Source organism: Ochlerotatus camptorhynchus, unplaced genomic scaffold (genome assembly GCF_037179485.1).
Source record: "Ochlerotatus camptorhynchus isolate MF236.1 unplaced genomic scaffold, CSIRO-AGI_Acam_v1.1 ptg000062l, whole genome shotgun sequence".
Classification (NCBI taxonomy): domain Eukaryota; kingdom Metazoa; phylum Arthropoda; class Insecta; order Diptera; family Culicidae; genus Ochlerotatus; species Ochlerotatus camptorhynchus.
In genome coordinates, this window is record NW_027040552.1 from 9,820,912 (window position 1) to 9,835,355 (window position 14,444).

Genomic DNA, 14,444 nt, shown 5'->3' on the forward strand with positions numbered 1-14,444 from the left:
TGCTGAGGGTAAGCTTATTCCGACGACACCAATCAACGAACAGATCCAATACCGATTGAAGACGAATGCAATCCTCAGCAGTCCGCACCACGAAGTACAGCTTTAGGTCATCGGCATACGCAAGCTTACAGCCATCTCCAAGTAGAAGAAGTGCGTCGTTGATGTACAACACAAACAGCAACGGGCCAAGATTGCTACCCTGTGGTACACCTGACGAGTTCGTGAAATACGAGGAAGTACTGGAATCGAGTTTCACTCGCAGATACCTGTCAGTCAAGTAGGAGCACAACCACGAAGTCAAACGGTCCGACGCACCGAGTTTGGATAGCTTTGCCAACATAATGTCATGGTTGATCGTATCAAACGCTGCTTTTAGATCAGTGTAGATGACGTCTATTTGTGCCCCATTTTCCAGTTGCTCAAAACATGTCGTGGTAAAGTCTAGAAGATTTGTGGTAACCGATCGTCCAGGCATGAAGCCATGTTGGTCACTAGAGATATAGCATTTGGTGTGCTCAAGAATGAAACCACTCACAATTATCTCAAACAGTTTTGATGCTGCAGAGAGATTAGTAATTCCTCTGTAGTTTTTAACGTCACGTTTATCTCCTTTCTTGTGTACCGGAACCATAAATGACTCTTTCCAGATTGCAGGAAATTTCGACTCTACAAAAGATTTGTTGAAGATTCTGCAAAGCTGTTCAACAAGCGTTCCAATGGTACGACAATACACTGCAGAAGGAATGCCATCTGGTCCAGGCGAGAAGGTACATTTCATTTTCTTGGCGGCATTAGTTACCATAACGGGCGTTATTTCAAAAGTGTTTATGTCAACAAGGTTTGAAGGCACATCCGAAACAGCCGAGACAAGTTCAGTCGAGGTGATGGATTCTGCGGCAAAAACCGACGAAAAATGAGCACCAAAAAGCTCACATTTCTCCCCGCCTATCGACGATTCAACGTCATTGAAAAAAACGCTTGCAAGCATTGTTGAATTTTTCCTCTTCGAGTTTACATAGCTCCAAAAGCTCTTGGGGTTTCGCCTTTAATTAGTTTGCACTCGTAAAACGAACGATTTGTAGAGCGAAGAGTTTAGATTACGGTACTCGTTACACGCCAAGTGAAAACTACGCTTATTTGCCAGGGAACGGTATCGCCGAAGTCTACGTTGCGAAGCATTTCTTTTTCGTTTTAGTTTTCGTAGCAAAGCGGTGCTCCACGCAGGAGAAACAGCAGGCCGACGAATCGGTACGTTTGTATCCATCCAATTATTTAGCATAGCACACAACGTTTCAGCCATTTCATCAGCATTCAGTCCATCGAAAAGAAGATCCCAGTCAGTGACGGAGAGGAAGTCCATTAGAACATCGAAATCAATCTTGCTATAGTCTAACGCAAGCTCATCACTCGCATTCAGCAGCAGTGCACCGTCATCAACTAGAGATGGTAAGCAGACGACTAGTGGCGGATGATGAAGATCAACTGGCAAGAGTGGTGAAACAGATCTCGAGATTTCCACAGGAAAGTCCGTATGGCAAAAGAACAAATCCAGGATGCGTCTTAAGTGGTTGCGCTCGAGATTTCTCTGATGCAGGTTGTGGAAATTCATGCCATCAATCAAGAATGAGCTAGCAACTGGTAAAGGAACAGAGTTCACAGGCCGAATCTCGCCATCAGCCCAACTCCAGGATATCCCAGGTTGATTGTAGTCACCGCATACCAGCAAGCAATCGCTGTCAGAGCCACTGTTACAAAGCTCTTGGATCGATTCAATTGCCCATTCAAAACGCTGAGATCCTTGCTCTTGTCTGGAGGAACGTAAATTGCACACAGCAATAGTCGCTTGGATCCAATCCTCGTCGATACACACACTTGTTCTATCGTTTCTCCGCTCGTTGCAACGACACTGCTACTGATGAAACGATGATGTACGGCAATTCAGAACCCCTCCGAAACGAGATTTGCTGCTGTTTATATGGCTTCGGTCACATCGGTACACATTGTAGTTGCTTCCGAAAAGCTGCGTCGAATTGATAGCCTCGTTAAGCCCCGTCTCGATTAAAATGATGACGTCAAAATTGCACTCCAGGACGTTGCAGTAAAAGTCGTCGATCTTGGTGCGCAGTCCACGTACATTTTTGTAATAAACCCATAAACGACTAGCGTCACGGGTCGTGTTCTGCAACATGGAAATATTTGGCGCGGGAATATTTGGTGAGCTGAAAGTCTCCTTAATAAAGATATAAAAAAAAAAAATAATTTGGTGAATGGTACAGATACTCACCTCTGGTGGAAACCCTAGGGTTTCCACCGTCCACAGAATGTCGCAAAGAATGATTATTGATAATGGTGCTAACCCTAGGGTTTCCACCGTCCACATGATAGAGCCTTAAGTATTTGTCAGTGGATTGCCGTTGGATCCAGACTGGTTTTTTGAGTAGTCGGTGAATTCACGGAATAATATCTCATCAGGCCACGTAGAAGCGTCGAGAGCTAGTTCTTTCAGCGATGGATCCAAGCCAACTTTGAAGGAAATGAAAGTCAGCTTCGTCATATCCACTTCCTTGGGAACGAGACGCACGACGTCAGCAGGTGTTGTTAGATCCAAGCAGCGAGAAGTAATTTTTTGAATGTCCTCAGCAGTTATTAACGGGTGTAATCCGAATAGGTAGAGCCAGAACTTTGGAGGGGAGATCGGTGGTGTTAGACACGGTACAGACAAGTCACTGAGATCAATTGCATTGGTCCCACGCACAGAAGAAGTGCCAATCGGTCCACCTTCATTACCACGACGACGTTTAACACCAAGTCTGGGCCAGGCATTTCCCTTCCTTGATCGATTCGATGGTCGCTCAGCAGGAATATCCATGGAAATGCACTTGTCAACTTTATCACTCAGCGATTCCACCAAGTTGAACAGTTGTTGAACCTGAGCCGGTAAGCCATCAGGTGACGGAGTCGTGTCGTGTGCGAGCTCATCAGTAAAATAATGTTTCACACTTCTGCCATTCATTTTATCCCGGCAATTTGAACAAACGAATACAGCCTTGCCTTGCGAGAATAGGTCTTTGCTCGCACGACTGAGGTTGAAACCACAACATTGCATGCTGATGTGGAAGTAAACCTCACAAAAGTTGCAGCGCAACGGCTCGATTTCGTTGATTTCCAACTGGCATTCTCCGCATTGTTTTTTCTCCATCCTTACAGCGAACAAAACAAAACGCAGTGAACAGCAACAAATGATAGCGTTAGCCCGAATACAGGAATGTGGTTGAAAATTAAATCCTTCGGAATCGTCCAAAACAGCAAATTCACAAATCCACTCCACAATTTAGCGGTGAAAGCAGGTCCAGATAATACGTCAACGTTGAAAAAACGATTAAAAACTACAGTCAAACGAATTAAAAATAACTTTTAGTGGACACAATGTTAACGCGAATGTAACACACAATGGAAGCGTTTGGTTCATGAGTGGATACAGAGATCTCATCAGGATGTTGCATTTGGTTTTCGTTTTGTCAAAAGCTGAAAGCAGCTTGCTGTCGAGTATAAGGCCGAGGTAGACTACCGCTTTGGACCATTCTACCACTGTGCCGTTCAAGTTGATCTTATTATTCTCAGACGGAATATGCTACAAAATGGTGAGTTGTTGTCATGGAAGGAGCGGAATACCTAGCTCTGGTCCTCATAAGTTCCTACTTCACGCCTCCCCGAGTCTTATGATAACAAAAGACTTCCAGCTTGTAACGCAAGCCTCGCAACCTGCGAGATTCCGACCATTGAATACGCTAACTTTTTACAAAACCCTTTCCCCTTGTCTGAACGGTCAAACGTCTGCTTGACTACTTTCTCCCCCACCATATACGAAGGACATCGAGCATTGGAACGAAGGTTGTACGTCTTAGCATGTCTTTGGTACGCTACGGTTAGACTGGTTTAGACCTCCTGAAACAGTTTCTTCCGTCTGTTGGAAATAGCATTCTCCTCTTCATCGTCGTCGTTTGGTTTGTAGTTGTCTCTTATCGATCCATATTCTTTTCCATCTGAGACTTGATTTCGACCGAAAACCACGAATTACGGATTGTACTTCGTTGAGTCGTGTACTGCATTTCGGATAGCATTCGCAATTGACTGAATGTCGTCTGCCCAGTGTTTGTGGTCTTTCTTGAGCGTCGCTCGAATGTTCCTACCCTGTTTTCACGTTCCGTGTTGTTGGCCTGAGGATGGTAGGCCGACGTCAACCAGTGGCTCACGTGATAGGCTTTGGGCAATTCCCGGAACCGTTTTGAGATGAATTGGGATCCATTATCCGCCAAATGTAACGCAAGCCTCGCAACCTGTGAGATTCCGACCACTGAATACGCTTCCTGTCTCTAAACGAGTAGCTTAAGCGCCACTTCCGAAGAGGACCACTCGTCACGGTTTGCAACCTCAGGGCGGGTTTATATGTAGAAGAGACCGAAAAGACAGACTGAAATCTCATGAGGGATTGAGATCCTCACAGATAGAAGCTGTTTCAAACAGTCTTAAGCGAAAGTTGGTGCTAGCCGCCGTTCTACTGAACCACAACAACCCCCCAATCACATTTAGCATCACTCCTCCACCGATCGTGACACGTGAGTGCGGAGACTGTTTTCTCAGGCAGTCCAACCTGGAGTAAATTCTGCTAACAAAAAATACCACAACAAATAACGCAAATGTAGAACGACGCCAAATGTGAAAAACCTAGTCATTCAAAATTAACATTACAGGGAAAGCTTAAATTTTACTAAAACAACATTTTTTCAGGGGCAAATAACGGAAATCATTGTAAAATTTATTAAAGTTCCTAGCCTAGGTTTGTTCATAGTACTTGTTCCTTTCCATACGTTTGTTTGTTTGTTAGCTCCCCCTAATCGTTTGTGCGGTTTTCTGATCTGGTTCTAGCGATTGCTAACCTATCATTTTACTTGTCTTCGAGCTCATGTGTTTGTGTGTGTGGAGATTTTCATGCATTTTGTTTACTCACGGTACCAATTATTGTCGTCGTGGCTTCATCTGTACCGGCACAGAAGCATCCCTTTGTCGAAGTGAGGTCGCCAAAGAAGCACTCTATTAATCGGTGTTGGTTTTGCGCATTGCACCCCGGACGGGTATGGTGCGGAAATTCCCAATCGAATCCTCGAATTGGTACTGATACTAGCGCCGATTGCCGTTGGCACAGATGTCGACGAGGGGATCGTCAGTTATGCACGAAAGCACGTTAGTTCACGTGGTGGATGCTGGCGGATTCGGCCAACGCTCTGTCGGAGAATAGGTTAACGGTGTCTCCCTTCCGGATTCTTCCCAAACCGGGAACCTTGACGCTGAAGCATGGGGTCTAGAGAGCGCGAACTTTTATCATGGGTGCGGTGTGCCAAGCAAAGCCATGTATTGCTAAAAGCGATGCGGGGCAATCTCCAATTTGCACAAAACGATCCTGCACAAAAAGCCGTCGGACGACTGTTCGACACATTTAAGTAAAATCTCCACACACAAGACATTATTCTCCTTACCTTTCTATACACTTTGCACAAACAAAAAGTTGACCGCACGTAACTTCTAAACTAATGTTTGAACTCTACAGGCTAACGGAAAGGAACTATGACAACCTTGAACAGACGTTCAGTTTTGGTGTCGTAAGTAAAAAATGTGTGTTGCTTCTCAGTAAGATACTTGAGAAGACGTTTGAATCCGTCCAAGGTTTCAGCAAATACACGGCATTCACCCCGTTGGCCAATTTGAAGGGAAAACTTAAATAGAACGAAGTTCAAAAGTTCCTTGAGAAGATCATTAGAATCGGAAGTGGTTACAACTATAGGGGGAATCTTTTCCTTCTTGGAATTAAACCGGGAAAGTTAACTAGAATTTTTCCTGGATGATGGATCATTCTCATCATCCGTGAGCAAATCAAATTGATCGCTCCAATTAATTTCACCAGAAGGGGAATTAAGAGATTGCCCTTTTCTTTTGCGCTTAGGCGCCATGGCGCGGCAGTAAAACTTTTATCCAAATCGACTTCTAAGCAGATTACTTTAAGAATCTGAAGGATCGAAGAGGAAATTTCCAAATCGATATCCAAGAAGGATTACCTTGGGTAGGGTCCAAACACGTTGACAATTTACATGTATATTAAGCACTGAAAAGTGCTGTTTAAATTGTTTGTATCTTTAGGTAGCAGTAACACTTCCAAACACCCTATAATATAAACCTAAGAACCATCCTACAATATCAGATTTTTAATGCATCAATTTGAACGGAGTCCAAGCCAAAGTCGGATAAATGTCTTAAAGCAGGAGACTTGTGATTTAATTTGTTTCGGAATTCTAAGAGGTAATAATTTCTCGCAGCACAAGGAATATCGAGAGTATCATCCGGAAATACCAAACCTTCAAACCATACACACTTAGAAATACCTAATCTTACACGTGACGGAATCCATCTTTGACATAAAGGCTGAGACGTAAACAAACATGACATGTAATACAAAGCGCTCCGAGACTGAAAAGTTCGAAACTACGTTTGATTGAGCTGAATTTCGCGTCTATTATGACTCAATTTTATGTCAAAATTGGCGCTCGTATATGTCAGTCTAAGTGTGTAGTTTGCAACCTTTCATGTAGACCGAAAACCGGCAGCTACGAAACTAACCTCGTTGGTACATTGCTCAGACACCCACCATCGGATCAACGTCCGAAATCCACGCAAAGTTCAACCTGTTGCTCGAACTGATTTTCCGATGGGAACCCATGCAGCAGTTTCCCTATTTCCTCCGAATCAACCCAGCCACATCAGGCAGAAACCACATGTGAAACGCAATCTATCGAAAGCAAGAAAGTCGATCCCAAAATGCACGTCGATTAATTACGTTCGCGTTTCCATCACATCGTCGTCGATATGGGAAAGGTACCTACCTACCTATGCCAACCAAAATGTGCAGCAAATAAACCTCCGCGTGTTTTCAAGATTGCATATTAATCATTTAGCTAGAACTGATACTCCGAAAGCGAGACAAAAAAGCAAAACATCGCCGAGGGTCCACCCCCTCTTTTACGAACGAGAGCTGACGGCCTGCACCGTGCTGCTGGTAAGCAGAGCAGAGCAACACCCATCTTCTGAACAACGACGACGACGACGACGTTTCGAAGAAATCGAAAGGAAATATAAAATATTCGTCACGAAAGTGCATCTGCAAACTGTGGCTGTTGCTGCTGCTGCCGCTGCTGCAACATGCATTGCATACACTTCTCATCGTACCAGCGATCGGTTTCCCCATCTGGTTGGTTCGTCGTTTGCCGGGCTTGTATCAACAAACACTCCACGCTTCCAGGAAAGTTTTACAAGATGCTGATTAAAAGCACATAAAACATGCAATCATGCATAAGTAATGCGATAAATGATTCCCCAAAGTTCAAGCGGAGGGCTCTGCAGCGGTTCAGCTCGTTTCGGTTCGTTTCGTTTCGCGCTCGCGCGGATGTTCTTCATTTTGTTTTCTCAATTAAACCCGGGCTTAGAGGGTGCAGGGGTGGGTACCTTACTGTGCATTTGGCACATCTATAGCCGTCGTCGACGTCGTTGTCGTCGTAGACGAACACGACAGACGATCGGTGGAGAGTGTTGATGTATGTATAAGAGAGTCGAAAGGTAGATGCAGATTTGAATCCCGGGAAATTAAAGAGATTCGCTGCCATTCGGTATTGATTGCAGGAGTTTCCTGAGTTTCTGGAATTGATTTAAGGGTTCGTGTGTGCAGGACACGTTATGGGAAGTGATCTTGTTGGAGATTGGATTTTTTATTTCCAGTGAACTACACGCTAATTATGCATTTTCGATGTGAGTTCTTTGTATGAGGGTCTGTTAAACTTTAAGGTTATAATTAAATAACTATTTAACTTAGCTCAAATAATTTGCAATATGTTTGAACTAGGAACAATAAACCACTTAAATCAAGCAGTTAAATGACGTTTACTACCACTCGAACTTGGAAATAAAACAATATTTTGAGGTTTTTTCTTCTAGAACTTGGAAAAGCTACAAGGGATAGCCCTATGAGGTTGTACAAAATGGTGACGTAGGACAACGTGGTCATACATAATAAATGTTATTTGTTAACTGCAGCAGGAGCAGCAATGCTACATCTACATGTTTCGTCAATAAACGATTCTCTGATAACTGTGTTGGGGAAGCACCCTATGCTTGTACATTGGTAGATTTGTTAGTTATTTCGACGCGAAAATATGCGAAAAGCTTTCAAAAATATATGACAATCGATAACAATTTAACTTCATAAATTAATAAGTCTTTTTGTGAATCTTTCAATGGATAGGCCCTTTTTGTTAAGCCGTTGTGCTTGTCATCAGAAATGGTACGCCCTTTGCTAAGCATTTTCGCAACATCAAATAAATTCAAAACAAATCATCATGAAATGAAATAAATGAATGGTTGGCCGTTTTAGCGTGCGGGCGTATTAATAAATCGAAAAATTTCGTTGATCGGCCGTTTTGAAAATCGAGTTATTTTTAATGATTTTTCTCGATTTTGCGGAGCTTTCCTACACGATTAGTAGCTATCAAGCGGTGCTAAAGAATGCTATCGAAACCCGATTTGTTTACGTTTTAAACATAGGCCCATTTCAAATGTTACTCGAGAAATGTTATTACATTAATGACAGGAAAGATTTTTCTTTAAAATGACAATAAGTTATGTATCAACAGATTTCAGTAGCGCTGCTCAAACGCAGCTCCGGAAGCTCCCCAAACGATCCAGCAAGAGAAGAGGTCTTCCCGAACTATCGCCAGCAGCACAACAAATGCCGACAGGAGATCCGGACGGCGAAACAAAATTGCTGGTCGGACTTTCTGGAGAGTATCAACACCGAACAATCGTCAGCGGAGCTATGGAGTCGCATCAACGCCCTTAGCGGCAATCGGCGATCATCTCCGCTTCAGATTCGAACAGACACCGTCACCATCACTGATCCAACCGTCGTAGCAGACGAACTGGGCAAATACTTCGCAAAACCATCCGGCATCTCGGAGTACAGCGAAAGCTTCCGACAGCGAGTCCACCCCTCTCTCTCCTCTGTGTCTACCTTCGGAATTCCTCCATACAACGACGACCTACCGATCAACAGCCCACTCTCCTGGGAAGAACTCGTGTTCGCTCCCAGTCGGAGCAACGGGAACTTGGCTGGACCGGACGAAATCGGCTACCCGCTGCTAAAGCACCTTCCACCTGAAGGCAAAACGAAACTTCTCGACCTCTACAACCAACGCTGGACCGCTGAAGAATACCCGGAAAACTGGAGAGAAAGCCTCGTATACCGGTATATACCGAAAACCAATGTCGGGACCAAAGACATTACTGGGTTCCGTTCCATTGCACTGACCCGCTGCATGGCGAAAGTCCTGGAACGGATGGTCAACAGGAGGCTGAAGCAATATCTTGAGGCCAAGGGGCTGCTTGACCATCGGCAGCACGCCTTCAGGCAAGGGTATGGCACCTCAACCTACTTCGCCACTCTTGGGGAAGTCCTGAAGGAGGCAAAGGACCAAGGTCATCACGCGGAGATCGTCTCGCTGAACATCTCCAAAGCGTTCAACCGAACATGGACACCAGCTGTATTGAAGAAGCTTGCTGATTGGGGCCTGAAAGGACACATCCTTCACTTCGTCCGGAACTTTCTGACCGACCGATCTTTTCGGGTTTCGGTAGGAAACGTGCAATCCGGAAATTTCAGTGAGGAAACCGAAGTGCCACAGGGTTCGGTGATCGCGGTCACCCTCATCCTGGTGGCCATGAATGGGGTCTTTGACCAACTACCCAAGAACGTTTACATCTTCGTCTACGCGGATGACGTCCTCATTGTAACGGTGGGTCCCACCCTGCAGAGAACGAAACTGAGAGCGCAAGCGGCAGTCTCCTCGGTGGTCAGATGGGCTGACTCTGTTGGTTTCCAGCTTTCCGCCGGCAAGAGCGTGCGCTGCCATATATATACCACCAGGCATCGCAACAACGGACAGCCCATCATGATTAAAAACAAGCAATACCGACTAAAAACACCTTGAGGGTCTTGGGAGTGCTCCTCGATCGGAATTTATCCTTTGAGCCGCACTTCCAACAAGTAAAGAAAGACTGTAGCAGTCGGTCCAACCTGATTAAGACCATCCCCTACCCCTACCCCCCACCCCTACCGATCCAACAATCGCGAAATCCGCTTCCGCGTAGCTAGAGCCATCATCGACAGTCGCCTACTGTACGGTGTAGAGATTACATGCCTTGCCGCTGAGAAAGCCGTCCACATTCTGGAACCGGTGTACAACGGCTACGTTCGAACAGTATTTGGTCTCCTGCTCTCTACCCCGCCCGACGCTGCATGCGTTGAAGCCAGTATCCTACGTTTTCGGCTCGTTTTCACCGCAGCTACTGCTACCAAAGCCGCTGACCACTGATCACTAACTTTAAGAACGGTTATAATCGCGTGTGCAACCGCGTGTGGATCTTGTTGTTTTAATCTTCTTCCTACATACGCTATGTACTCACGATCGTTGACGGACAGCTCCGCTGTCACCTTGCATCAGTGCCGCCGGCACGGTGGGGGCAGGGCTGTGCATTTAAAAAGGGCGCGTGCTGTCCGCTGGAACATCCAACACTCCCCCCAGGTACGCCAGCGTTCAGGCTGGCTTAGCTCCATCGCGCCCAACGTCTAGAACTGCCAATTTCGTGGCTGCTCGAACGTAGACGCCGGTGGCGGTCCTTACGGTGGCAGAGCGGACTTCGCCGTCCTTCCCTGGAAGAGTTTCGATGACTTTTCCCTTGGGCCAGCAGTTCTGAGGTAGCTTAGGGTCGGCAACCACAACGACGTCGCCAACCGTTATTGGGTCGGTTCGGTTGAACCATTTGGATCGCTTGGTGATTTTTGGCATGTAATCGCTTAACCAACGCCGCCAGATATGATTGGCCAGTACTTGTGACGCTAAGATATTCTGCCGGAGAGCAGCGTTGCTATCGTCAATGGTGGAAAACGGTTTGATTCCATTTGAAGAGTCAAGAAGGAAATGGTTCGGTGTTAGAGCGGGGGCACTATCGTCATCAACTGGGACGTGAGCTAGTGGTCTGGAGTTGATGATGTTTTCGACCTCAACCAACAGATTCCGTAGAACTTCATCGGTTGGATTTCGTGGGGGTTTGATCTTCTGAAGGTTCCGCTTCACACTACTTATCAACCGCTCCCAACTGCCACCCATGTGTGGAGCGAGCGGTGGGTTAAATGACCACGTTGTTTCGGCAGTAACGAACTCCTTCATCACTTCGTCCACGTTCACCACTGTGGCGGCCTCTTCCAGTTGACGTAACGCCCCTATGAAGTTCGTGTCTCTATCGGAGTAGATCCTTCTAGGCGTACCTCGGCGGGCGATGAAATTGCGAATCGCCATTATGCAGGAATCACTGCTCAGTGAGTGTACCACCTCAATATGGATTGCACGAATAGTTAGGCACGTAGCGAGCATTCCCCAACGTTTTTCGATGCGCCTTCCGACGGAGACCTCAATCGGTCCAAAAAAGTCAAGGCCTGTATGCGTGAAAGGTGGTGAGAACACGGCTAGAAGATGTGGAAGATCAGCCATGATCGGCGGTTTCGGTGAAGCATGATCGTTTTTGCATCGTTGGCAGTTCTTCCTAACTTTGGCGTATGCAGCACTGATGCGCGGAATGTTGAACCTTTGCCGAACTTCGTTCATTACTGACTCATGATTTTGGTGATGGAATCGTTGATGGTAGTGTGCAATCAGTAGGTTGATAGTGGGGTGATCACGTGGAAGAATTATTGGTTTCTTTGCGTCTTCTGTTGCGTAGTGACAGGCTCCAATTCTTGTTCGCATCCGCATGATACCTCTGCTATCTAACCAAGGCATTAGCTGGAACAGACTACTCTGCTTCGGCACTGTGCTCGATGTGATGCAGTTTTTCTGTGCTTTATTTAGATATGCGGACTCTTCCGGATAGCCCTCGCGTTGAGCAGATCGTAGAAGAAAGGCTTCAGCTGATATAAGTTCTTCTGTAGTTGGTGGTCCAGTGACAGTTGTTTCGTTGCAGAGTTTTTTGCGGCAGTTGACAGGAAAGCGGAGGACGAGGACAGCAACGTAAAGTAGACGCTTCCAGCTAGAGAAGTTTTTGGTATCTATTGTAGGTTCATATAAGGTGTGACATGCCATCAGGTTAGGACGAAGTTCTTCTTCTGTTGCTCTGCTCTTCGTTAGCTGTGGAGGCCAATCCGCTTCCAGCCGCTGTAGGAAATCTGGGCCTACAAACCATCTGCTTTCGGGTGTAAGATCGGGTTTGGAGCTCCATTTGGTACCGTCATCTGCAACGTTCATCTTAGATGGCACCCAGTGCCACTCGTTTGCCTCGGTAAGATCCAAGATCTCACTTACACGGAACGCTACGTATTCTGTGTACCATCGATGGTCTGAGTTTATCCAACACAGTACGTGCCGAGAGTCTGTCCAGTAGTACTTCCTGGCTGGGTCAATGGACAGGGCATCCGTTATTGTCCTCGATAGCCTAGCGCCAACGATTGCAGCCTGTAATTCTAAACGTGGAATCGATACAAATTTTAGAGGTGCTACCCTGGTCTTCGCGGCGACTATTGAGCATTCGACGGAGCTGTTTTTGATGAATCGCAAAAATGTGACAGCAGCGATACCGTTTTCGCTAGCATCAACAAATACGTGGAGCTCTACTTCCTCAGCTGAGTCGTAGGATAGCGATCGGTAGCAACGGGAAACTCTAACTTGTTCGACCTGAGGCAATACCTTCAACCACTGTTGCCACTTCGTAAACGCATCGTCAGTTATTTCTTCATCCCACTGCACCCCTGAGTGCCATACTTCTTGTAAGAGGACCTTCAGGAACATAAGGAAATGACTGATCAGCCCGAGAGGGTCGAACATCGACATTAGCACCCGTAGAACAACTCGTTTAGTTGGGCGAATTTGACCCATCAGAAGGGCGCGATCGTAGCGGTTCCACCCGACCTTGTAGGTGAAGGTGTCAGATGCGGTGCACCACCACATGCCCAGAACCTTCTCCGTGCTGATTTCTGGCGTAAGGTCCGAATCTTTTTCGTCCGTTCTTTCTTCCCTGAGGGCTCTTAAGACTGCCGGCGAATTACTAATCCAATTACGGATCTCAAAACCGCCTTGTTGGTGTACGTGCTTCACTTCCCTTGCGATTCGTATTGCCTCCTCCTCGGTTTCCAGGCTAACGAGCATATCATCCACGTAGTGCCGTTTCTGGATAATTTCGGCTGCTTTTGGGTACTCACCTGCATGCCGCTCCGCATTTATGTTTTTGACATATTGCGCGCAGCTGGGTGAGCAGCAGGCCCCGAAAGTCATGACCTGCATCACGTAAACAACGATTTCTCCCTTTTCGTTCCACCATAGAAACCGCTGGCACTGTTGATCCTCGACTCGGATTCCCACTTGGTGAAACATTTCACGTAAGTCCCCGGTAAGACCCACTGGATTCTCTCGAAACTGCAACAGGATGAACAGTAGTGAGCAGAGTTGATCAGGGCCCTTAAGCAGGGCGGAATTCAGCGAAATACCAAAGGAGCATGCTGCACAGTCCCAGACAAGTCTCACCTTTCTTGGCTTATTCGGGTTCATCACCGGAAATACCGGAAGATACCACACTCTGGGGTACCGCATACTGAGTTCACTCTCTGAGAGCTGCCTGACATAACCTTTCAAAACGTAATCCTCCATCATTCGATTCAGTTTTTCGGCCAGTTCTGGGTCTTTTGTGAGCCGGTGTTGCAAGGATTGATGCCTTCGAAGGGCCATAGCGTAGTTGTCTGGGAGGCGAACATTGTTGTGACGCCATAGAAGCCCTGTTGTATACCGCTTACCATCGTAAGACGTTAGCTGCCTCAGAAGATCCTGAGCTCGTTGGTCTTCGGTCGAAAGAAGAAGCTTCTCCGGTTTTGTAATGCCGAGATTCTCTAGGGAGAAATGATTCTTCACAGCCTGATGCAGCTCATCGTCTTTCGTTCGCTCACATGAGCAAACGTGGAAGGTGTAGTGAACGAGATTCCCTATGTTGTTGCTTTCTACATTTTTTCCACCGCAAACCGTCCAACCCAATCGTGTTTTGACCGCAACTGGATCCCCGACGTTTCCTTCTCTACTTTTCAACACCAAGCTGACTTGAACGTGTTTCATACCAATGAGGATTCTTGGCCGTGCATCGTAGTAAGAGTCGATGGGAAGGCCTTGGAGATAGGAATATCGTTGTCTCAAGTCATCTGCATTTAGCGTCTGATGTGGTAGTAGCAGTTATTCCACGGTTCTTACTCCGGTTAGCTGGTAGCTCTGAGCCATTCTGCCTGTTCCGGAGATGTTGAAAGTGACTGATTGTGA

The 14,444-nt window shown here is 46.3% G+C and overlaps 1 protein-coding gene across 1 annotated transcript; it reads right to left on the reverse strand.

Moving 5' to 3' along the window:
- Positions 1-10,691: 10,691 nt before the first annotated feature.
- On the reverse strand, positions 10,692-13,517 carry LOC135717614 (uncharacterized). The gene has a single exon (XM_065239739.1). The coding sequence runs from the start codon at positions 13,515-13,517 to the stop codon at positions 10,692-10,694; it is 2,826 nt and encodes a 941-aa protein (XP_065095811.1).
- Positions 13,518-14,444: the final 927 nt, after the last annotated feature.